This window comes from Carassius carassius, chromosome 25, assembly GCF_963082965.1.
Source record: "Carassius carassius chromosome 25, fCarCar2.1, whole genome shotgun sequence".
Lineage (NCBI taxonomy): Eukaryota > Metazoa > Chordata > Actinopteri > Cypriniformes > Cyprinidae > Carassius > Carassius carassius.
In genome coordinates, this window is record NC_081779.1 from 13,159,857 (window position 1) to 13,183,767 (window position 23,911).

At 36.4% G+C, this 23,911-nt stretch overlaps 3 protein-coding genes and 1 long non-coding RNA gene across 5 annotated transcripts; 2 read left to right on the top strand and 2 right to left on the bottom strand.

Annotated features, from left to right (window-relative positions):
* On the top strand, nt 1–1,865 carry LOC132104247 (uncharacterized). Its single transcript, XR_009423521.1, has 3 exons — nt 1–59; nt 183–272; nt 1,410–1,865. It is a non-coding gene; the product is annotated as an uncharacterized LOC132104247 (long non-coding RNA).
* LOC132104239 (sialin-like) lies at nt 1,266–6,459 on the bottom strand. Of its 2 annotated transcripts, XM_059509560.1 has the most exons (11): nt 6,285–6,459; nt 5,213–5,377; nt 4,563–4,783; nt 4,218–4,451; nt 3,948–4,122; nt 3,335–3,453; nt 2,941–3,102; nt 2,725–2,857; nt 2,057–2,204; nt 1,630–1,720; nt 1,266–1,510 (listed from the first exon to the last, which is right to left on the bottom strand). In XM_059509560.1, the coding sequence occupies exons 2-11, from the start codon at nt 5,307–5,309 to the stop codon at nt 1,367–1,369; spliced, it is 1,524 nt and encodes a 507-aa protein (XP_059365543.1). In that variant the 5' UTR covers nt 5,310–5,377; nt 6,285–6,459; the 3' UTR covers nt 1,266–1,366. The 2 variants fall into 2 exon arrangements, with proteins under 2 accessions (XP_059365543.1, XP_059365544.1); XM_059509561.1 differs by lacking the exon at nt 6,285–6,459 and having other exon boundaries at nt 4,563–4,803; nt 5,213–5,348.
* Nucleotides 6,460–6,525: 66 nt separating this feature from the next.
* Nucleotides 6,526–10,370, top strand: ppt1 (palmitoyl-protein thioesterase 1 (ceroid-lipofuscinosis, neuronal 1, infantile)). Its single transcript, XM_059509564.1, has 10 exons — nt 6,526–6,647; nt 7,017–7,145; nt 8,381–8,490; nt 8,591–8,718; nt 8,814–8,884; nt 9,355–9,457; nt 9,575–9,665; nt 9,748–9,846; nt 9,926–9,997; nt 10,171–10,370. The coding sequence occupies exons 2-10, from the start codon at nt 7,031–7,033 to the stop codon at nt 10,291–10,293; spliced, it is 912 nt and encodes a 303-aa protein (XP_059365547.1). The 5' UTR covers nt 6,526–6,647; nt 7,017–7,030; the 3' UTR covers nt 10,294–10,370.
* A 3,728-nt stretch (nt 10,371–14,098) lies between these two features.
* Nucleotides 14,099–23,332, bottom strand: LOC132104219 (adenylyl cyclase-associated protein 1-like). The gene is made up of 13 exons (XM_059509525.1): nt 23,184–23,332; nt 20,399–20,506; nt 20,082–20,182; nt 19,887–19,964; nt 18,475–18,618; nt 17,636–17,721; nt 17,436–17,541; nt 17,193–17,361; nt 16,000–16,172; nt 15,658–15,781; nt 15,490–15,572; nt 14,360–14,503; nt 14,099–14,273 (listed from the first exon to the last, which is right to left on the bottom strand). Exons 2-13 carry the CDS (start codon nt 20,502–20,504, stop codon nt 14,190–14,192), a joined length of 1,398 nt encoding a protein of 465 aa, XP_059365508.1. The 5' UTR covers nt 20,505–20,506; nt 23,184–23,332; the 3' UTR covers nt 14,099–14,189.
* Nucleotides 23,333–23,911: the final 579 nt, after the last annotated feature.

Consider the following 23,911-nt stretch of genomic DNA (forward strand, 5'->3'; position numbering starts at 1 on the left):
AAAAAAACCCTCACCTTCCTTGTTTGGTTAGGGTTGGAACTAAAATCTGCAGGACCGACGTTGTTGTTTTTTTTTACGCGAAAACAATTACGCAAATTTATAAGTGTGTGGTTGACTAATGCCTTGTAACATTGTTTACACATTAGCAATTAAAATGTTAGGTTGTTTACCTATAATTGCAGATAGGAATACAAGTGCTTGATTGATGATGATTCATCCATATTACAGAGCAGATAACGCAGACAAATCAGATGGAACATCATGATTGTACAGTAAATATACCACTGTATTTATTGAGAATGATCAAAATCAGAAATGAATATGACATCTTTATATATATATATATATATATAAATATATATATATATATATAAATATATATATATATATATATATATATATATATATATATATATATATATATATATATATATATATATATATATATATATATATAGTAATACCTGACATTTTTTAGTGAAAAAAAAAAATGTATTGCAATCATCAAAAACTTCATCAAAATTCATTAAACATTTAAATTTTCAAAGAAAACAATAATGTTCCCTGTCTGGCCGATTCCAGTAAATATGAACAGACTGTATCTGTCAGTAAAACTGTAACAAACCATGGTTTTCATGAAAACGTTAAGTGGCCTGAGTGCTGAATTGAATGAAAAAATTAAATGGAGTACAGTTACTTCATTAGCAAGTTTAAAATGACATAAACAACATTGGTACCAAACGGGTATTTTCATTAATGAATTAATGTGCTTATTATGAAGTATTTTTAAATGTAATAAAAAAAAGTTACAACCCCTAAATGTTTCACCACTGTTACACATTTACATACACTGTTACATTTGTTTGAAAGATAGCATAAAGTCCGGAGTATACTTTATCAAAAAAGTAATGAGATTAAGAAATGGAATTACTCTGAATTCTCCATTCCATTGTATTATCATTAACGGAATCGTTAGCAATGAGTAAACTATTGGTAGACTAATAAACTACACTTCGTAAGGCACTTCAATTTTTTTTCCTTTAAAACTCCGAAATAAAGTACAATTAATTAATTATTACTTTAATTAATTATTTTTGCTATTTACCCGTTTTTTAATAGCGGTATTAAAAAACTATAAAATAATGCAAATGGAAGTATGGGAATTATGTAGTGACCAATAATATTACAGTTTGATCCATTAAAAAAAGTTATAAAGTAGGTACATTTAATGTTTTTCTAAGCTTTTAGAAAAAATGAAAAGGTACAAACTTTGTCTAAACCTTTGACTGGTAGCATATGTGTTGAGTATAGCATAAAACTCAAGTGCAGAGTCCTTATATCCTTATGAATTGGTCAGCTGGAATGTTTAAGTGTGTATATCTGTGTCTGACTCATCTGTCATAGCCCAGCTCTGAATCTTTCCAGTGCCAAAGATCACGTAAAAGATGGCTCCAAAGGCGCTCACCCCTGCTGACAACCAGAACACATATCTCCATCCTGTAACTGAGTGCTGCTCGGAAATCAAGGAGAAGGAAGGGGGAGCATATAAAAATGTCAACTTTGATGATGAGGAATTATTTTAAGCAACGGCAGTTGAAACACAATATGAAAGTATGAAACACAGCTTACATCTCTGGTCATGTAACCCACAACAATTGGTGCAAGAACACCAGGGATGGTCCCAAAAGTGTTTGTGATTCCTAGAAGTGTACCTGCGTACCTGGAAAAAAAAAAGCAGAAAAGGAGACCTAACTATTGCAATAAATGTAAAGCTTGTAAAGATAATTTAATCTATAGATTGATGGATATCAATTTTAGCAAAGAGCTGTTCAGTTTGTAGTCCTTTAATCCAAAAAGACCATTAGCATTTAACAACATTATTACCAACAAAGAAATAATAATTAAAAAAAACCATAAGAAATCCCAAAAGGGTGAAGGGTGAAGTAGCCTTCTGGGTTGGCCTAGAAATTGATGTAATGAACAGCTCTATAGGAAAAACTTAAGCAGAGTGACTAATTGTGACAAATAAACCAGTCAGACAGTCTTGGTTCTGTACCGTGGAGCAATGTCAATCTGGTTAATGTAGACACCAGCAGCACTGAAACCCCCGAGTGCACTGGACAAAGTGAGAAAAGTCACGGCCAACACACCACTACAACCAGTGAAGCCTACAGCGAGCAAGAAAACAGCAGGAAGAAACAAACCTGTGGGACACAAAACAAAAATATGAATAATCTTTAGTGTCACATGATCCTTCAGAAATCATTCTAATATGCTGATTAGTTTGCTCAAGAAACATTTCCTCAATGTTGAAAACAGTTTTTGCTTCTTAATATTTTTATTGAAAAGATTGAAAAAAGTTAAACTTTTATCTAGAAAGGATGTACTGAATTATTTAAAAGTGACAGTGACATAATTTTACAAAAGCTTTCTATGTAAAATAAATGCTGGGTTTTCTTTCATTAAAGAATCCTGAAAAAGAAAAGCATCACAGTTGCCACAAAAATATTTGTATAAAATTGTATTCTTTATATAAAAAAAAAAAATCTGTATTATGATCAAGTAAATGTACCCTTGGTTAAAATAAGACTGTTTCAAAAATGTTAATAAAAAGGTAATGACTCCAAACTTTTAGTGTAGCTGTTCTATTTCCACACTTTTTACACGCACTTTGTCATCCTAAATATTGATGTTGTTTAGTAGATATTTATTTCTTATTCATACCAATGAAAGTAAAGATTTTTCGGACAGCTGTGACACTTAGGAGCTCCCACTCCAGGAGGTTGTCTGCCAGCACACCTGAGCCCACTGAGAAAAGCCACCCAGCCAGATATGGCAGAGCAGACAGGAATGAATTCTAAATGACAAAACAAAATGAAAAAGAGTGAGACACTGTATATAATCCAGACTGATTTAATCCGAATATCCCGATTGCCACACCTGTTGCAAATCAAAGTGGAGCACAGTGTCCATGTAGGTAGGAAGTGAGGTGAGGAGAGTGTAATAAGACCAGTTAGAGCACATCTGGGGGATGATTATGGCCCAAAGAGGCACAGAGAACAGCATAGATAATACAGGCACTGACCAACCATGAGGCTTCCCCTAAAAGAGAGGAGGGAATATCAAATTAATAATAAATGTCTATACCTTGGATTAATTATAGAAAGGAAATTCATGGAATGGTTATTTGATGATTCCTTTGTAATTCAATGACATATTTACATATAATCATGCTAACATGCATTTTTTTTATTTAGCATGAATGATTTACTTGATGAAAAAAAGACCAAACCTTATGCATCATCAAAAATTCAAAGATTAAATTAGTTCATACCTGTGAACCTAGTGAGTTAATTATGTAATCTTTCTCTCTGTCACTAATTCTTGGGTGAGTTCGGGGTTCATCTGACACCAAGATAAACCAAAACACTGCCCAAAGGCACCCTGCACCACCTGGTGGTAAAAACACGTTAATGGATATACATTTGAATTTAAAATAAACAAGATATGTTTTAATTATTTTACACTAAATATGAAGAAAAGAGTAAGGAGTGTTAAGCATATTAATGTATTATATGTAAAATAATTATTCCAAGCATTTTGCTTTGACTAGATGCTACACCAATAAATGTATACATTTATTAGAAAGTTACATTTATTTAATAAAATACAGTAAAAACAGTAATAATTGTATATATTATTACCAGTTAAAATAAGTTCATGTGCTATTTTAACATATTTAACATGTCATTTATGGCTACACTGAATTTTCAGCATAATTACTCCAGTCTTCAGTGTCACAAAATCATTCAGAAATAATTCTAATATACTGTATGCTCAAGAAACATTCTGCATCCTTGCAGAATTTACCTATTAATTTCTTTCACAACAAACAAACAAAAATCTTACATACCCAAGCTGTTATGTATATAAATGTATTCTCTCACCACAGGAGTAGAAGACTGCTGGCCACCCCAGACTATGGCAGATGAAGCCAGTGAGAGGAAGAGCCACAAAGGCACCAAAGCTAGAGCCTGCACTTGAGAATGTCATCAAACGAGCCCTCTCCAATGGAGGAGCCCAGCGGGCCCACATCGCCATCATGGCAGGAAAAGTCACACCCTGACCAAAAGGGAAAAAAACAGACTCAAATACAGAGATTCTCTATTTAAAGCATCAGTGTGAAGCTTTTTTGCCTATTACAAAAGCCCCCTAACCTCCCCAAATCCCTCCAGTGCACGCAAGGCAAACAGCCACTTGGCTCCAAGTTGTGCTGACAGTGGAGTGAGGAGAGTGAGGATGGCTGTGCCAAGCACACCACCACCAAGGAACAGGCTTCCTCCAAAGCGTCCTGATAGGTAGCCTCCCGGGATCTGAGTAAACAGGTATCCAAAAAAGAAAGCACCGAGCAGCATTCCCTGCGTCTCGGAATCCCATGAGTATCTTGGAATCTTGGAAAAGAAAATTAAATAGAGAGAAATATGACAAGAACCAAGTAGTATATGTTACAAAAGTATCCACCAGGTTCAGTGCATGCAAAGCTGCATGCAGTTTATTCTTACCCCTTCTGGCTGTTCTGAACTTTGGCTGTTGTTGTCAAGTGTATGGGTGGGTACTGGACACTCAATTGATATATTGCTATTGGATGACGACTGGTTAAGGGTTCCATTAACCATAGCAACCATAGCAACACTGAGATTTACACGTAGACCATAGACCACAGCAAAGCCAAAGAACATCATAGCAGCCAGATTGCATCGTACAGAGCAGCATTTGGGATGCGCTGTCACACATAAACACATTCTGAAATTGTAAATAATTACGTACTTAAAAAAAAAAAAAAGATTTGTAAAGATTATTGTCACTAGGACCATTCAAAAGTTTAAGATGCATTCGATTTTTTTTAAAGAAATAAATACTCTTATTCAGTGAGGATACATTAAATCATGAAAAAATGTATCATTTTTCCACAAAAATATTAAGAAGCACAACTGTTTCCAACATTGATAAAACAACACAGAATAATGTAAGAAGAATATAGAAATAAAGGACATTTTAATATTTTGTTGTATATTTTGTATCAAATAAATTTAGCATTGGTAAGTTGATTTGGTAAGGGATTTCTTTCAAAAATATAAAAAAATCTTACCAACCCCCACCACATTTCATGTACATTTTAACAAACGGGAAGAGGATCAAATTGCAGACCAACCTGTGATTTTTTCCATTTCCTTCTCTAAAAGTGGTGCAGTGTCACAGTCCTGGTCGTCCACGGTTGAGTTAATGGAGTAACCCTCTTGTAGTACCATTATTGCTAAGGTCAATGTGTAAGTTTTGGACTGAACTTGAGTTAGTTTAAGTATGACATCCACAAATCCTGAAACAAAAACAAGACATTTAAGATGATGCAATTGATCTAATTTGTGTTTTATCAGAATCCATAAGCTTTAATCAATTTGAGCTGCTGTTTCATCAAAAAAAATCAATGCTGCATTTATTTAGTTTTCATAAATGTATGTCTAGTTCGCCTCATCAGTGTTTGATATCATTAGTCCATTTTCTATTGGTTCTTCCTTTTCTGTCTGGGTCATCCATCATGCCCAATACCAATTTCCTGTTATCATTCATTATGAAAATGTGTCTGTTTCAGCTCTCATTGAATAATGTACTGCAAAGATTTTTTTTCTTTAGATGTTTTTATGGCCTTTAATATAATTTAGTGCTACTCATGTTATATTGCATACAGGTAAACTACTCCATATAAATCAGAAAGAATAATTTTTTATGTTTTATGTTATACTATTTAAAACCTACATAATACTGTATTTTACATTGTCCATAGTGCTTGGACATTTTCAATAAGGTGCTACAAGAGGTTTGGGCTTCCCAGTAGATACACCTGACCTCCAAGTGAGTACTGTCATCGTTTTTCTTTTACATTTAAGCACATGACAGCATCTGAACATAACATGAACAGCACAAAGGTTAACAGAACAGATCAGATGACATTAGCCACAACATGCTACATCTTAATATCAGCAGCATCAGTGATACAAATGTCACAAATGTCGCTGAATCCAGGAGAAAATGAAGATGAAATTCAGTTATTTTACACTTCAAGAGCTAATTTTATATCTGTCTAGTTGTCTTTGTGTGACTCAGCATTGGAAATTAAATGTAAAAACACGATACAAAGGTTTGCATTTCAATTTATATGTTACGTTATATACACAGACAATGTTATTTATACAAATACAATGATTGCGATTTTTATTTATTCTTACCATTAACATGCCTCCTAAACAGATGTCAGATTCAACCGCTAGATGCTTAAAAAAGATCATTCGTTTTTAACCCCTCCATGGCCATACAAACCGTTTTAATAACTTCTATAAGCGGTTAATGTTTAATACAGCGGCAAACATCAGTGCTGCACTCTAACGCCGCATTCCAAGACAGTGAGCCGCAGACTCTGTTTTGTCTGATCTGCAGCTGTGTTGATCACATGACATCTTGAGACTTCCTGCTCTGGAAAACACTAGTCTAAACACTCTGGACCGACCGACTGACTGAATATAGTCTATGGACAGATTTAATGCAACGACATATAAGTCTAATATCTGCAGCCATAAACGCATTTGTTTGAGGTGAGCGGTGTTTTCGCATGTCATGTGATTTAATGAACAGAAAGTTATCACAGTAAGTACACAATGGCTGTTAATATTTGTATTTTTGAGAATCTATAAACATGTTTGACGCTATTCCTAGCTTAGCGACATTAAGGTTCCCGGGTGTATAATTGCAAATATTAAAAAGAGAAATGATATCGTTAAGTTGCTATGAAACGGTTTCTTTATCTTCTTACGTTTGATCTGTTTGTGCACAATGCTTTTGACATTTAACTAATGTGTGGCGCAGAATTCCCACTCAGTTAGTAGTGGGTGACAACTTCACTTATTCACTTCCTTATTTTAATGATTTCCCTTCCTTTAAGACAAGTGTATTCACATCTGCAGGCTCGGTTTCAGGTATGGGATTATCAGCGGCTGTTCGCCTCTTCTCTGTGTCTGGGTGTCTGCTGCTGCTGTGTGGCTCGTCGTGGGGTATTAATGCATCAGTCCCTCTGGTGATATGGCACGGCATGGGTGAGACCCACTACATCACATCCGCTCCTGATCAAATAAATAATAGGTCTGAGTCATCATTGGAAAATGTGAACCATCAGGGTAATATACATTGGTCACTTCACAAAAAGGCTTTTGTGTATACAGTGGCTGTAGCTACAAAAAATGACACTATAACGTTTTGAAATACATCATCTTGCAATTTTTTTATCACACACACACACACACACACGCGCACACACACACACACACACACACACACACACACACACACACATACACACACATACACACACACATATATATATATATATATATATATATATATATATATATATGTGTGTGTGTGTATGTATGTATATGTATGTATACAGACCAAAAGTTTGGACACACCTTCTCATTCAAAGAGTTTTCTTTATTTTCATGACTATGAAAATTGTAGAGTCACACTGAAGGCATCAAAACTATGAATTAACACATGTGGAATTATATATGGAATTATATACATAACAAAAAAGTGTGAAACAACTGAAAATATGTCATATTCTAGGTTCAAAGTAGCCACCTTTTGCTTTGATTACTGCTTTGCACACTCTTGGCATTCTCTTGATGAGCTTCAAGAGGTAGTCACCTGAAATGGTCTTCCAACAGTCTTGAAGGAGTTCCCAGAGAGATGCTTAGCACTTGTTGGCCCTTTGGCCTTTAGTCTGCGGTCCAGCTCACCCCTAAACCATCTCGATTGGGTTCAGGTCCGGTGACTGTGGAGGCCAGGTCATCTGGCGCAGCACCCCATCACTCTCCTTCTTGGTCAAATAGCCCTTGATGCCTTCAGTGTGACTCTACAATTTTCATAGTCATGAAAATAGTGAAAACTCTTTGAATGAGAAGGTGTGTCCAAACTTTTGGTCTGTACTGTATATGTATGACATTTCATTTGTACTCCACATTACTCCCCATTATTAATAAACAATTTCATAAAATATTTTTTTAATTGAATCCAACATGCTAGTAGGGTTTATCATGATCGTTTGCAGTACACAACGGATGATTGAAAACGGCTTATTATTTATAATTATAGTGTCTCTAATAAACACCCTGTAGTCCCATGACCTATAGAAATGGCACCATTTTCGTGAAATTACCTAAACATGTTTACAACATTAACTGAAGCACACCTACTGATTGACCTACTGAGTTTGCCCTTAAAGATAATTAGACAATTACTAATTATTACTTATCTATTCATCTTTTTGCAGGAGACAGTTGTTGCAATCCCCTGAGCATGGGTGCAATAAAGAAGATGGTGGAAGAGGAAGTCCCAGGAATATATGTGCTTTCCCTGATGATCGGGAAGTCTGTTGTACAGGTAAAGCAGATCCATATCCTCCATTCTTCTCATTCCTGTTGTTGTTTCAAATAAAAAGGTCTGATTGTTTTTTTTTCTCGTTTTTTTTTTTTAAATACAGGACACTGAAAATAGCTTCTTCATGGATGTTAATGAGCAGGTGTCTTTTGTATGTGATCAGCTGGCACAGGACCCTAAATTAAAGGGAGGCTACAATGCAATGGGCTTCTCCCAGGGGTCACAGTTTCTGTAAGTGGTTATTTATCCAGACCAATCCATGCAAGGGATTATCAAAAGTTTAATCATGTCATTTTACCTTTCAATCTTGTTTAATTTTTGGTAAGGCGAGCGGTTGTACAGCGTTGTCCAGATCCCCCAATGAAGAACCTCATCTCAGTTGGTGGACAGCATCAGGGTATTATGACAGATGTGCTTTTCTCGCTCTGTGATTGATTTACTTCCTGAAAACAGCAGTACATTTGTTCCTAAAAGTGGTTAGCAGTACACATGAAACTGTGGCATATAACCCTGTTTTGATTTCAGTAAAAATAAAGTTACTTGGAAAATTTTGAGGTTTTAACATTTGCAGTCATAATCTATTATAGCATGTAAAATTATACATATACTACCATTCGGTAAGATTTGGGAACATTTTTCAAATGATTTTGAATGGTAGTGTAAATAATCACATTAACTAATAAATATGAACAAAATGTTATCAGTAAATCAAATGATTATATTTAGGTTTTATTTAAACTTTATATAAATATCTTCAGTAACTAAACCCACATGATTCAAACATATATTTTTTTATACATGCCTTGTTTGCTTGTTTGTCAGACATGTGATTCTCTCTTCCTCTTTTTCTGTTTTTGTAAATCACAGGAGTATTTGGTCTTCCACGATGCCCTGGTGAGAGCTCTCATATCTGTGACTGGATTCGCAAGATGCTAAACTCAGGAGCCTACACCGATGCAGTTCAAAAACAGTGTGTGCATGGCTGCCTTGAGGCATCTCAGCAGGCCATTACATTATTTCAGAAACACAATGATGGTTAATATAAACATTCATTAGTGAAACACATTGATTGTCATTTTTATATTAGCTTGGTGCAGGCACAATACTGGCATGATCCCCTCAATGATGACTTGTATAAAAAGCACAGCCTCTTCCTTGCTGACATCAATCAGGAGCGAGTGAGTCTCAGGATAAGGAAAAAATTATTATTACAAATATTTATATTTGTGCATGTGATGTAATGAATGTTATTTCTTTCAGGTGGTGAACGAGACCTACAAGAAGAATCTCATGTCTCTGAATAAATTTGTTTTGGTTAAGTTCCTGCAGGACACTATGGTAGATCCTGTGGATTCTGAGGTACATTTACAGAATGGAATCTCTCTTTTATAGAAATAGAAGAGGACTGAACTCTTACTAAATTAATTTTCTTCATCAGTGGTTTGGCTTCTATAAACCTGGTCAAGCTAAAGAGCTGGAAACACTGCAGGAAAGTGCTATATATACAAAGGTAAACTGAAGCTTGCTGGCCTCTTTTTTTATCATCGACATTTAACCAACCAACCAATAGACAGAGTGTATTTGTTTAATACTATTTTCTTTTTAATTACTTAATTTTGCTATTGATTTTTCAATTGAACCTTGCTCTATATTATATTGCCTATATTTATTTTGTTTGGCCAGGATCGCCTGGGTTTGGCAGAGATGGATTCAGCAGGGAAACTTGTGTTCCTCGCCACTGATGGAGATCACCTGCAGTTCACCCAAGAGTGGTTTAATGACAATTTACTTCCCTTCCTACGCTAAATACTGTAACAAGCTTATTCCTAATGAGGGAGTTTACACGCGCACACACACACACATACAAAAACACACACAGTCCAGTGTCTGCTGACTAGCATGCTTCTGACTAGTGCCTCTTGAGTCTTATACATTATATGTCTTATATAGAAATTAAGCCACTCTTGCTTGTTTTATTGCACTGATCTGATTTCTTTTTGACTTATTTAATCAGGAAAAAATAATTCCTTATTGTTTAGCTTGAAATTTTAATTTGTTCTAACTGTGAAACAATTTTGTCACAGTTGATTTTTGATCTTACAAACCCTGAGGCCTATGTGGTATTTATTTATGAATAAAGAGTGTAGTGTTACACTAATTATTTAGAGACTACTGTTAAAATTAGGGCTGTCAAAATAAACTCATATTTTCTCTGATACTGAAGCTGCAAGAACCAATGGTGCTTCAAACCCACCAAAAAAGGCTGGAGCTCTAAAGCAAGAAGCTCAGCCTGCTGAGCAGTGGCGTGAGAAGAAGCCCCAGCAATGGAAGATCACTAGAAGCCTTCCCCTGCAACCATCTAGAATCTATTAGAGCAAATTTCCCAGCAATGTTGTTGCAAATGTTGCGCTGTGAGCAGGGCAGGCTTGAGGTTATGTTTGGGCTTTATACCTACACTACAAATGCCCTCAAATAGAACATAATTATGGAGTAACACAAAATGCACAAATAGCTTTGAGGTTCATAAACAGTACAATTAATATGTAAAATGTCTATAGTCAAAGTTTAAATGTAATATCAAATGTGTACCAGTGGCGTGCTGGCAGCAGTGGGCCTTATCTCAAACATGACATGAAACACGTTGTGGTGAGTCCAAAGCTCGCGAGCTGGCAGGTCTGCGCAATGCCTGCATTTCGGACTCCTCCAACACCTTAGCATGGGCCAAGCGCAGTTCTCATGTTGATCTGGCTGTCCCAATGGTCCTACACAGGTCTTACAGAATGACACCATTCTTCAGGTTGTATTGAGCACAAAAAAAGTGAAGGAGAAGATTCTGACATAATTTTATACTGCCTCTTGAGTTTGTTAATATTTGCATGCGATTTGCATACTTCACTACAATTGGCCAGTCAATTGGACTTTCGTGAGCCAATAGGACAAAGGTTGGAAGGGAAGGAATTCCCATAGAGGAGAAACCTCTGGGATGTCTTGTAAAAGCTTGAAAGGGAACTGGTTGCTCCCCCATGACATAACTATATTTATGAAAAAGAACTGCACAGATGATAATATTATAACAATCTATCGATAAACACACACCTTGCCCTCTGTTTCTCACTCTTCACCATGGCGGCCAGCGCATTTAAGAATGCACTGAAAGACAGGGAGTAGCTGAAGTCTGTCGCCATTTTCATATGAAATTTGTTGATGAATATGAAAAATGTTGCTAAAAAAGAACATTTTGTGTACTTGGTGTGATGCAATGTGTAAATGCCGTTTAAGGTAAAAAAAACAACAACACTATTTTCTACATTATTGTTGCTCCTCAATGCCCTCACTTTCTGAAACACGTCGAGTTTTACAAAGCTTATCGTTCTGAAAAGCAAGGCGTACGCTGATTGGCCAGCTATCCAGTGCATTGTGATTGGCCGAATGCCTCAAGCGTGTGACAGAAATGTTACTCCTTTTATGTACTGTCATGCTGCGTGTCCTGGCGTGATAAAACAAAAACAGTAAAACCCATTATAAATGAGGCATTTATTGCATCCAGTGGGGACATAATTACTGATTATAATGACTTATATGGTCTTTATAAGTGTTGAGCTGCGTATCGCGTTGCGTAAACATAAAACCATGTCTGCATTTGTTACTCTACACTGCTCAAAACTCACATTTGAATCATCAGACAAATTCTTGACTGTCTATGCAAAGTTGAAATTGCCCCACTTTATAGAAACAGACACAGTGATTAAAGGCTACTCTCACAGGAAACAGTGCTGCACACTTCTGAATATTTGGGGTGAAATGTTCCAGAACAGTGTTTTTAGGTACGACTTAACCACTGATTTCTAGTTGTGTCCTCTTTTGGAAGGCCAAACAAAGTAGTTTCACTTTCACAAGGAAACACTCAGCATCTCCACAAATGACAACAGTGAGATTAAAGTAATGCCACCGCTCTTTGCATTAACATTTTGGCAGCTTTATGCAAATCTTCCCACACAGTGACGTAGACATGTAGGGGGCGTGTTAGAATGAAGTTTGATGTTCGGCCGACCAATCAGTAGAAAGGGGTGTTTTATTCCCGGTCATGTTCCACTTCTGAACAAAAAACTTAAATTCAAACAGAGTTATGTTTTTCATTTTCTTTTCTATTTTTTTTTTTTATGAAAAAGGAGCCATTTTCGCATTTTTTTTCAATATATAAAAAAAAAAAGATACACTGATTCATTTTCCGCCAACTAATGACAATTAATTTCCTAGAGTATCAAAATAAAACAAAATTAAAAAAGGGATACAAATCTGTATGACTTTCTTTTGAGATTTTGAGGTTTGGGTTTTGAAGACTTTTGAAAGTAGTCTCTAATTCTCTCCAAGGCTGAATTAATTTAATCAAAGACATACTTTTAAATTTTTTAAGAATAATGAAATTTATTTTTGCATAATAATATGATACTAAAAAAATACATGTATATATTATAAACCAATGAAAAGCTGTGTATAGTCATTCTGGGGACCGTTGATTGTTTTAGTAATGTTCCATACCACATCACCTTTCTAGAAATGCTAAACCATAAAATGCAAGAAGCTGGACTCTTGCAACAAAATGTATCTGCCAATTACATTAAATAAACGACTCAATTCTTTTTATTTAATGAAACAGTTTTAATAATGTTCGTCCTCAGCCAAATAAAGAAGAAAAAAAAAGAAACGATACAAAAAAAAAAAAAAAATCCCATACTCATGACTTCAATTTTATGGAAAGTAAAGATTGAGAGTTTGGAATGAAAGCATTTGATGAGAGCAAGAGGTGGACACAGGTCATGTAAAAGCAGGTAGTCATCAGATATCAGACATGGATAGTACCATGAGCATCACAACGTTACGCTATGTCCTTCTCTTCCTCGTCTCCAGTTTGTGCCAAAAACGCTCAAGACATCAAAAGGCTTTCCACACCTTCCCATCAAGGTGTGGAAATGTTCCCATGGAATGTTCATTTATTTATATTACAGGGAATGTCCATGTGCTCTGGAGTATAATATGCAATAAAGAGGGAAATGAGAATTCCTAAGGCAACTAGTTTTTTTAAACATTGTTTCAGTGTCCCGATTGGAAGTAGAACTGTGATTGTGCAAGTCTCCAATCCATCCTCTAAGATTTGACACAAATCTTCAATCTAACTATCCCTGGGAAGAAAAAAAACTGAATTAATAAAGTTACAGTAAATGTCTGCATTGGTGGTCTGAAGAGGGACATTTGTGTGCTTCAGATCTGAATGGCATTTGTTAAACATAAAACGCAATGACACCCCCCCCCCCCACCCAAAACCTGCCAACTGACCAGAAAATACAAATGAAAAAAAGAAAATGACTTCAAAAATACAAAATATGATAAAATGACTTTTGCTTAGTATGGCTGCAAGACAACAAAACAAAATATACCAAAAAATCTTAACTGTTGGCAATAAATTTAAAGTCCTAATGTTTTAAATCAATGGAATAGAAGAGAAGAGAATGGAGCCCTGCCGCTGACTGAGCAAGTTCTTGTGGTAAGCAAGCAGTCACGTCACTATCTGAAGGAGGATTGCCGCTGTGATTGGCTGATAGGAGACTGGACCTGGTTGACATTCCATTCTATTTTGTAGTTTAAGCTCGTTGGTCAGTCAGGTAGGACACTGCAATGGGGGTGGTCTCACAAAACCTGGTCGTTTATCCTGCAATTTCGGTTGCTGTGGTGACCAGCTTGCTACCGTCCCATATGGTTTTGAATTGTTCAGGGACTGGGATCTCAGTCTGGAATTAAATAGAATTAGAAAAGCAATTACTCCCTCTTATTCTTATAATCTTCAAAATCATAGACGAATGGCTTCACTACTCACATATTCTCCATCTTTGTTTGGCACCAGCACATTCATCTCGGAGCTCTTAGCACTGATGATTTCACATGACAGAGAGTCCTTGCTCAGGTACACATGGCAGCCATCCGTCTTGTTGATGGAGATGGTTGGCACCTTACCCATAACCTGAAAAGCAACAGAAGCACAATCACTCAAAAGGTACAGATGCACAGAGTAATAAGAAAGAAAAATATATCAGGGCATTTAAATGAATTAAATTCAAGACCCTTAATTAAAAGACATTTTCAAGAAAACAATGTTTGTTTCACTGTATGAAGGGTGAATTTTCATTAAAATATAATGCCTAATTACATGACCAAATCTGATTAGACCACTGATATTAATAACACAAAAACATGAATTTTTACTAAATAAGTTCAAAAGAGAATAAAACATTAATAAGGATTAATGTTAATACACATTAATAAACAGTAATATTTACCTAAACGCATACTAAAATGTTAAATAAAATGCATTTATACAAATCATTTATATTTATATAATTTAAAATTATTTACATTTTGAATACTTTTTATGCCCATTTCTATAAAAGCTAGTTTCTGCCACAGGATAAAAACAACAGTAATCTTGCCCTTTTATCTCACAATTCTGAATTTTTTCCTAACAATTCTGAGGTTATATCTGATACTACAAGTACCAATTAAATTTTTTTATTCAGTGGTGGAACAATAATAGTATAAAAAGTATAAAACAGTGTAAAAAAATAAAGTAGAAATTGTAAAATTAGAAATCAGAGAAACAAACTCAGAACTGTAAGATGTGCGAGAACTATTTTTCTCAAACTTCTGATTTTATTTCTCACAAATCAGTCTCACAATTTTGCCTTTTTCTTTTTACATTTTTTGCCAAATTATACATTTCCCCTCAATTTTGAGATCAAACCTAGCAAATTCTGAGGAGAAAAAGGCAAAATTGTTAGATAAAGTCTGAATAACTTTTTTATTATTATTATTATTCAGCTGTGGAAACAATCATACATACATTTCAGGATCAAATTTCAAAATTTCAATAAAACAGAAATCTAAATGTGCATATACACTGCATTCAAATACATATATAATGAGAAGAGTACATAGCACAAGTATACACACCTGGACCTTAACATCTTTGCAGTTGATCACCTCAATAATACCCACAACATCGTCAAAGACGAGACCCAATTTCTTACAGTTATCTGAAAAGAAAACAAACTTATGTCTAAACTTTCTGCCTGTTTAAAACAGTGCACACTGGAGGAACTAATGGTAGTGCATACATACCTAGAGTAATGGAGTTGATCTTCCCCTTCACCTGTAAAGTGCTGTTGTTGCACTTATAAGCATAAACCACCTGCTTTAGTTCTGTGTCACTGATCACAAGGCCTTGGGCACCCTCCTGATTTTCCTGTTGGAGAATAAGCCAAAGAGGAAAAAAAAAAAAAAAAAAGAGCATAAGTTGTTCAATTAACTGGCCAAACAGCTTCATGTCTTTTCCAAAACTCCACTTTCTATTTTAGTTTATGTCATGAAAGTTCTTTACTATAACATCACATCTTTACTGTTATTTCCCTAAATAATTTCAGCTGCAAGCACAGACTATAAAAGGCATACGGACTCACTCACCACTTTCCATTTCTTGCCGTCCAGCTCCAGCACTGGGGGCAGAGTGCGGGCTGGGCTGGCAGCTGCTGTGGGCCGAGCAGCGAAGGGTTTGGGTCCAGAAGGCAAAGGACCTCCTTGGGCTTTGAGTGTAGGATTCTTGTGGGTCTTCTTGTCATCAGACACATGCTTCAGTCCTTAAAATGAGTGAAAAGACAGGACAAGTCTTCAATAAATTCCTGTGCCAGGGAATACAAACACTGATAAAATCTAAACACTTTATTTTGCATTATGATTATTTTTAGCCTATTATTATTTCCGTGATTGTAAGAGTAGGGATGGGAACAGTATACTGGCTACCTGTTAGTAACTTCACTGAGAATTAGTGTAATTACGGCTTAAAAAAAAAAAAAAAAAAAAAACACCACATTGAATAAAGTGCTTTTTATTTAAATAAAAAAAATAATAATTTATGCATTTAGCAGATGCTTTAAAGCGACTTACAGTGCATTCAGGCTATCAATTTTTACCTATCATGTGTCCCAGGGAATTGAACCCCCAACTTTGTGCTTGATAGCACAATGCTCTACCAACTGAGCTACAGGAACACTATTATTTTACACTATTTAGCTAAAACTAAAACCATAAAAAAATTGCTACTTGAAATTAGACTTTAACTGAAAAAAAAAAAAACTTTATAAACTAAACTACTAAAATGACAAAAACAATTTATAAAACTAACTAAAAGTAAAAATCAAGACTGAAAATATAAAAACTGCTTTAACATACATACACACACACACATATATACATATATATAAACAATAGTATCACAATGATATTAAAAGAACACTTTTATAATGGTTATTTTATAATAATAAATGAGACAACGGACGTCCACAAGTGAATGCACTAACTCTGCCCTTTTTTATCATGAAGACTGCACTGACCTTTATAAATACACACACACACACACACACACACACACTGATGTTCCCATTGCAGTGCATCAAGTGAAACAATCTGCATCATTTCCAATCAGTCAAACGAACCTTTTAACGTTTTAGCAATGAACCTTTCATCATTTAAAAAGCAATAAAATTGCCACCGATTGTTTTGTGCACTGTAGGCTCTACTGGACACATTTTGAAATTATTTTCCCAAACAATGTCATCTGTGTTTGAAGTACTACATCAAGTTAGGGATCCGTTTAATACCTTTAGTGATATCTGCTCCCTTGTTGATGGAGGCGAAGAGAGCATTGTGACTGGTAGCTCCAGAGCCTCCGCTTGATGATTTGTCCAAGTCCATGGGGGGTGGAGGAGGACCTGGGGGAGGCGGGGCTGGTGCTCCTCCACTCGGGGCGCCTCCAGAGGCAACCGGACCCTGTGAAACCAAAATGTTTAGGAAATTTGTTTTCAGAAAGCACGTGGGACAAACTGAACAAGAATGTGACTCACAGTCTTGCTCCAGCTCAGTCCAGTGGTGTGGTGCTGCTTGATGTAGGCCTGCAGCTCGGTCCAAATGGACACATAAGCATTGACCCACTCCACGTGCATCTTATCTCTAAAAATAAGGCATTAAGGCAGATGGGAAAATGACATTATGCCATTTTGCTGGTGTACAGACAAGTTTTTACACATCACGGATAGATACATACTTTTCTTTGTAATCCTTGAGTACACGATTAGTGTAAAACATGGCAGCGTCCTGCATCTCCTTCACATAGGGACCTGGCTTTGGTGCCTAACACATTTAGGAAAAAAAAAAAAAAAAAAAAAGATATTGTTTATTAAAAGTAAAAAAATAAACATTCTAAACGTACCGATTTTTTTTTCATGTGCTTTGTAATTTGGTACATGTTGGGGGGTTTATAAGACAGATGAGAATAATTTAGGAAAATTTACACCAAATTTGTTGGCCTAATGATGAAACCTTCAAAATGTTGCTTCAATTTTTATAAAGGTCTGCTGCTTTAAAAATCAGTGTACAGACATCCACTCAGCTTTTTTTTTTTTTAAGGATACTTGTCTGAGATTACTTGTGCTTCTATTTCTAGTTTCTTAAAATACATTTGGTGTGTTAGTTATATAACTTAATTATACAAGTATTTGTTTTCAAATAACAAATTATATTAACTTGCATGAAACCGTTAGTGAATGTTTTTTAATTAATTTTAAATGTAGGTCCTCAAATTTGCTTGTATTCAATCTGTGACTTAGAACTAGAGCATAATCATACATATTTCTTATTTTACATCGTAACATTTATTAGCAATGTGGTCCGACACCTACAATCTTTGAAAAACCCTATGCAAAGTAGGTCACTTTAACCCAGATATTTTTACCATCTGCCACTTGAGCATGAAGAAATTGACTGGTTAGAGACCACTTCCAAGCATAAAGTGCCATAATTGATTTAACCTCAAACAGAAACAATTCGACTACAAAACCTGCACCACACAGTGCTGACAGTCCCAGACTCCACCCTCCGCCTTACCATGGCAACCCAGCCGAGGGCGGGAACGCTCTCGCTGACAGCAGAGAGGTGGTTGAAGAGAGGTGAGGAGCGGTTCTTCTCACGGAACGCTTGCACCTCCTGGATTATTTTAGACACGGGGGCCAGCAGAGAGGTCAGGACAGACTAAATAACAGAGGAAAAGAGAAACAGACTAATGAGATGATGAGAAATAATGTCAAAGTTACACTACCTTTCAAAACTCTGAAAGAGTTTTTATTTTATTTTATTTTTATTACCGGTACACAAACAATGACTTTTGACAATTGAGCAAAAGTGGCAGTGAAGACATTTAAAATGCTACAAAAGACTACAATTAATTGCTGTTTTTATTTAACTCTCTCTTCAACCCCAACACCCCTTATACTAAGTTGGGGCTCCTTTTGCCTGAATTACTGCAGCAATGCGGCGTGGCATGGAGTCGATCAGTCTGTGGCACTGCTCAGGTGTTATGAGAGCCCAGGTTGCTCTGATAGTGGCCTTCAGCTCTTCTGCATTCTTGGGTCTGGCATATCGCATCTTTCTCTTCACAATATCCCATAGATTTTCTATGGGGTTAAGGTCAGGCGAGTTTGCTGGCCAATTAAGAACAGAGATACCATGGTCCTTAAACCAGGTACTGGTATCTTTGGCACTGTGTGCAGGTGCCAAGTACTGTTGGAAAATGAAATCTGCATCTCCATAAAGTTGGTCAGCAGCAGGAAGTGCTCCAAAACTTCCTGGTATACGGCTGTGTTGACCTTGGGAGTTCAGAAAACACAGTGGACCAACACCAGCAGATGACATGGCACCGCAAACCATCACTGACTGTGGAAACTTTACACTGGACCTCAAGCAACGTGGAACTGTGAACAGCCAGCCTCTTTTGCAATGACCTTTTGTGTCTTGCCTCCTTGTGCAAGGTGTCAATGGTCATCTTTTGGACAACTGTCAAGTCAGCAGTCTTCTCCATGATTGTGTAGCCTACAGAACTAGACTGAGCAGCTTTGCAGATGTTTTGAGTTAATTACCTGATTAGAGTGTGTCTTCAATATTGAATCTTTTCACAATATTCTGATTTTCTGAGAAACTGAATTTGGGATTTTCCTTAGTTCTCAGTTATAATAATCAAAATTAAAAGAAATAAACATTTGAAATATATCAGTCTGTGTGTAATGAATGAATATACTATACAAGTTTCTCTTTTTGAATGAAATTAATCAACTTTGATGATATTCTAATTATATGCCCAGCACCTTTATATATTTTTAAATATTAAAATATTCTTTTTTTTAAATTGTAATACTTTTCATAATATTTTTTTAATGTAGCCTTATTGAGCATAAGAAACTTACATTAATAAAATTAAATGTTTTGAATGGTACTGCAACAGCAAGTCTTATTTTAACACTTACATCAGAAGGTTTCTGAGAGCTGGAGGCAGTGACCAGAAGCTGTCTTTGACAGGAAAAGGCCTGCTTCATCAACTCAGCCTATCACACAAAACAAAGGAAAAAGATACATTATTGGGACCACTAGATGTCGAGTCACATTCATCAATGTGTACCAGTATTCAGGAACTAGTATAATGACATCGCTGCATTACGCACATGCTTCTGGACATCACCCCCTATCTTCTGACTGAGAGCAGTGTACTGAGCCACAGGGCCAGAAAGCAATTTGTCATAGGCTTCAACATACACTGAAACCACTGAAGAGAACAGAAACAAGAGCAGAATTAGACCATGTCCTAACCAGACACAATACAATATTTCCAGCAACAAGCAGTCCATCCGTGAACATGCCCCAATGGCAGTTTAACTATGCACTTCCTTAGACCTGCAGCTAATTTAAATACTCGAATTCCAAACTCCCCTAATGCTTTAATCAGTGCTAATCATTGTCTGGTTTACAGATTTCTATATACCTCCAGATGCAGCAGCAGGACCACCTCCACCCCCAGAACTAGACATGGCCTCCAGACGACCCACTGCCACCTCCAGACGCTGCACTAGACTCACCAGCTCTGCCATACCTGATCATGATCGGAGAGAAAGAGAGAGACAGGGACAACTCAATGATTACAGAAACAAGAAGGTTTTACAGAAATAACTGCAATCAGATGTGATCAAATTAAACATACAAACAGATACATTTGTTCATAATAGGAAATAAACATTTACAAAATAGATGGGTGGATTTAATTTTATGACAATTTTAAAGGGTATTACTGTATTCTGACTTCCGCAAATTTGCCTTAATTTACAATTTATGGTAAAACCAGTGACAAGAGCGGAAGTGTGCATAAAAAGTCAACAGAAAGAAAACAAGGGTGCACAGTGTGCAGAGTCATGAGAGAATGCAGGACGTGCTATAACATGTTGTCCCACATATATACAATAGGGAGGGAAAAACAAAAAATCTGCAATTGAAGGGGGAAAAATGTGCCAAACCTCTAAAGATACAAAAAGGAGGAAGTAGAATTGTTTGCCTTCTCTAGGCACATTTCAAAGGGCAAGTCCCTCTTTACTGCCCCTTCATGCAATTACACTAAACAGGTAACATTACATAACAGAAACAGGATACGTGAATCTGCCTCACTCTTCCTTTCACCTGAATGCTCTTCAGGGAAATGCACAAGTATCCATATGAGCACATAATCACCTGCCCTTAATGAGAGCTTGCACCAATTATTGAGGGGAAAATCCCACTTATTTTTAAATCCTACGGGAATCACAAGTTTCCCCAAGACTACATTACAACTACAGCAGAAAACTATTAACAGTACACTAGAATTGAGAAAACGTGAAAGATTGAATTAACAATACTGTGATAAAAATAATAAGTTTCCTCTGTGACCACAGACAGCTGTGGCTGTGGTTTTCAAATGTTCAGGAAATTGGAATGAACAAAACATTTGATCACACAGGACTCAAATCACAGAAGCACATTTACCTCTGAGGAAACAAAAACACATCAGCAAATGAAACCAATCATAAGCAGAATTTAAACTTTTGCAGAATATAATAAAGTTAGCAATTATGGCAAAAGGCAACGAGCAGAGAGGAGTCAAGCTAGATTCAAATTTCTCCTCTCCCTTTTTTCACATTTTAATAAAATATTCACATTCAAATTAGAGTAGTCAAATTGTCTTGCCTCAGGTAAAAATTTCAGAACAGTTCCTAATGTCCTCAACCTAAAAAAAACTGACCAAGGCAGCAACAATAATTTAACAAAAATGATTAAATTAACTTTCACACTCACCAGCCAATATGGCTACTAAATATTTTAGGTTTCCAGACAAGCCTTTCAGAACTTTTACTAGCAATAAATAAACCAGACGATCCAAAACACTGCTAAGATTTAAAAACATTCATTAATTTATATAAAATTGTCACCCACCATAAGTGCTTTTCACCCACATTTAGTGTGGAACTGGATGTTTATTTCAAACCCAGCTTATAATATTTATGACACACTTAAGGCAATATGTTTTGTGCTTCAGTATAGAAGCACTACATTACACCTGCTCTAAATTCTGTAGGTAACACCCGATAGATAAACATCAAAATAAGATAAGAAAACTACAGCACAATTCTAAAGTAAAACTGAAACGTCAGGCATAAGGGTGCAAGCTGTGCTTCTGGACATGAAAACGGGTCATTTATGCTTCAGGACTAGTAAAACTAGGCCATATAGCATCCATTCTAGGCATAGCGCAGGGTGAGATGTGCCACATTCATCAAACATACAAGACACTACCAATAGTCCACTGGCTTTCATGACAAGCAATCAAGCCATTAATAGGATTGCAATAGGATACGAGGCACGATGCAAACCAAGAGATTTGATGTGATGTGATTTGACTAAATCAGGCCAGCCGGGCAACACGGTCGAGCGTTCAGTCAGACAATACAGAGCTAGTGTTTATAGAACATAACATGAACACGGAAACAATGTAGCAATCGCGACGAGATTGCGTTCACTTTAACGGCCGCCCCACTTCCTTCATTTGCGCTGTAGCGATTTTCAGGATTCGTTTGAGTCGGATCATTTCAGTGAATCACTTGAACCGACTCACACGACTGGGAATATGATAAACAATTTATTAAATAAACTCAAGTAAACAACTCAAACTAAAACCGAGAATAATGAATGAGCTGTAAAACGGTGATCAAGAAGGTGAACGGATGCAGCTAAATAGCCTACCAGTAATACAAATAAACGTACTAGAAATATATGTTTACAACTTGCTTGCACGAGAGTTTTATCATGCGAAAACAGTTATTTTTAATAAAAGCATTTTATTAAAACACGCTATGACGTAATGACGCGAAAGATACTCAGATTTTTTTAAATCGGTTCTTTGAAACAAACTGCTCGAAAGAATCGATTCGTGAGAATCGACTTCGTATCACTAGGCGCTGAGCTCTTGCAAGATCAGGAACTTTTTAAAACGACGCATAACACTGCTGTTATGAAACCTACATACATGCACTTGTATGATAAAACTCGTTTTATTCACACGGCCTAATGCCACTTTGAGAATGTATTGCTTTTGGCAATATTCTGCGCGAGCGATGCCTGTATTAGTTGTCATAATTTGCACTGGGACGCAGCAGCGCGCTGTGTCTAGAAAAGATTTCGCCGGCAAGTTGCTTAACACTGATATCTAACAATGCACGCAATGCATTCGGCCTTTTTCTCCTTACCGTTACCGTCTGAGAAATGTTTCAGTTGTCCTAGCTTTAGTCTTTGATGTTGAATGGGTGTGTTACGGGCTCCTCGTCTGCGTTCTCTTCCTGTATATGAGCGTATTGAGGTTCCCAGCTGTCACCGCGCGCTGTTTCCGCCCAAACTCCACCAACTGCCCCACTTCCTTATAAGGACAAAGGAGAGAGAGAGAGAGAGAGAGAGAGAGAGAGAGAGAGAGAGAGAGAGAGAGAGAACGAGTGTGTGATGAAAAAGAGAGAAGCAGGAACAGGAAGACTCGAGACTTAGATGTAATGTTTATAAAACAAATTCCCTCCGTCTGCCATGTAAAAAAATGTGTCACAATTATGTAATAATGAAAGTGCTTATTTTCTTAGTTTTATTTCTTGTTCACTTGCAGTTTTGAATTATTGGGTAACAATAGTTTTAGAGCTGAAGGGGAAGATAAATCTGAGATTCAGATCCTTGTTTGCCAAACAGGAAGTGTGAATGCCACGATTTTGACCTGTCCAAACAGTGCATGCAATTACAAGTGCATGCTTTCACTGACTGGCAATAAATGGGCAGTTTTTGGGCATTAGTTGTTCACTGTGCTTTTTAAACCAGGACATTTCTGAAGTAACACTTTATTTTACAGTGCCCTTGTTATGCATGGTACATGAACTATACTTACTGTACAAAATTACAAACAGCTAATCCGAAACCAACCCCTTAATTGTATAATTAT

Bases quoted from the DNA above. Each gene is read 5' to 3' on its own strand.
- LOC132104239 (XM_059509560.1), bottom strand. From the start codon at position 5,309: ATGGTACTACAAGAGGGTTACTCCATTAACTCAACCGTGGACGACCAG. The intron at 4,784-5,212 runs GTTGGTCTGCAA...TATGTGTGACAG, and splicing joins GGAAATGGAAAAAATCACAG to CGCATCCCAAATGCTGCTCT. The intron at 4,123-4,217 runs GTTAGGGGGCTT...CCTTTTGGTCAG, and splicing joins CACTGGAGGGATTTGGGGAG to GGTGTGACTTTTCCTGCCAT.
- ppt1 (XM_059509564.1), top strand. From the start codon at position 7,031: ATGGGATTATCAGCGGCTGTTCGCCTCTTCTCTGTGTCTGGGTGTCTG. The intron at 8,885-9,354 runs GTATTATGACAG...TGTAAATCACAG, and splicing joins AGTTGGTGGACAGCATCAGG to GAGTATTTGGTCTTCCACGA. The intron at 9,666-9,747 runs GTGAGTCTCAGG...TATTTCTTTCAG, and splicing joins CTGACATCAATCAGGAGCGA to GTGGTGAACGAGACCTACAA.
- LOC132104219 (XM_059509525.1), bottom strand. From the start codon at position 20,504: ATGGCAGAGCTGGTGAGTCTAGTGCAGCGTCTGGAGGTGGCAGTGGGT. The intron at 18,619-19,886 runs GTAAGTGTTAAA...TCTGTTATTTAG, and splicing joins GCTCTCAGAAACCTTCTGAT to TCTGTCCTGACCTCTCTGCT. The intron at 15,573-15,657 runs GTATGTATGCAC...TTTTCTTTTCAG, and splicing joins GATCAACTCCATTACTCTAG to ATAACTGTAAGAAATTGGGT.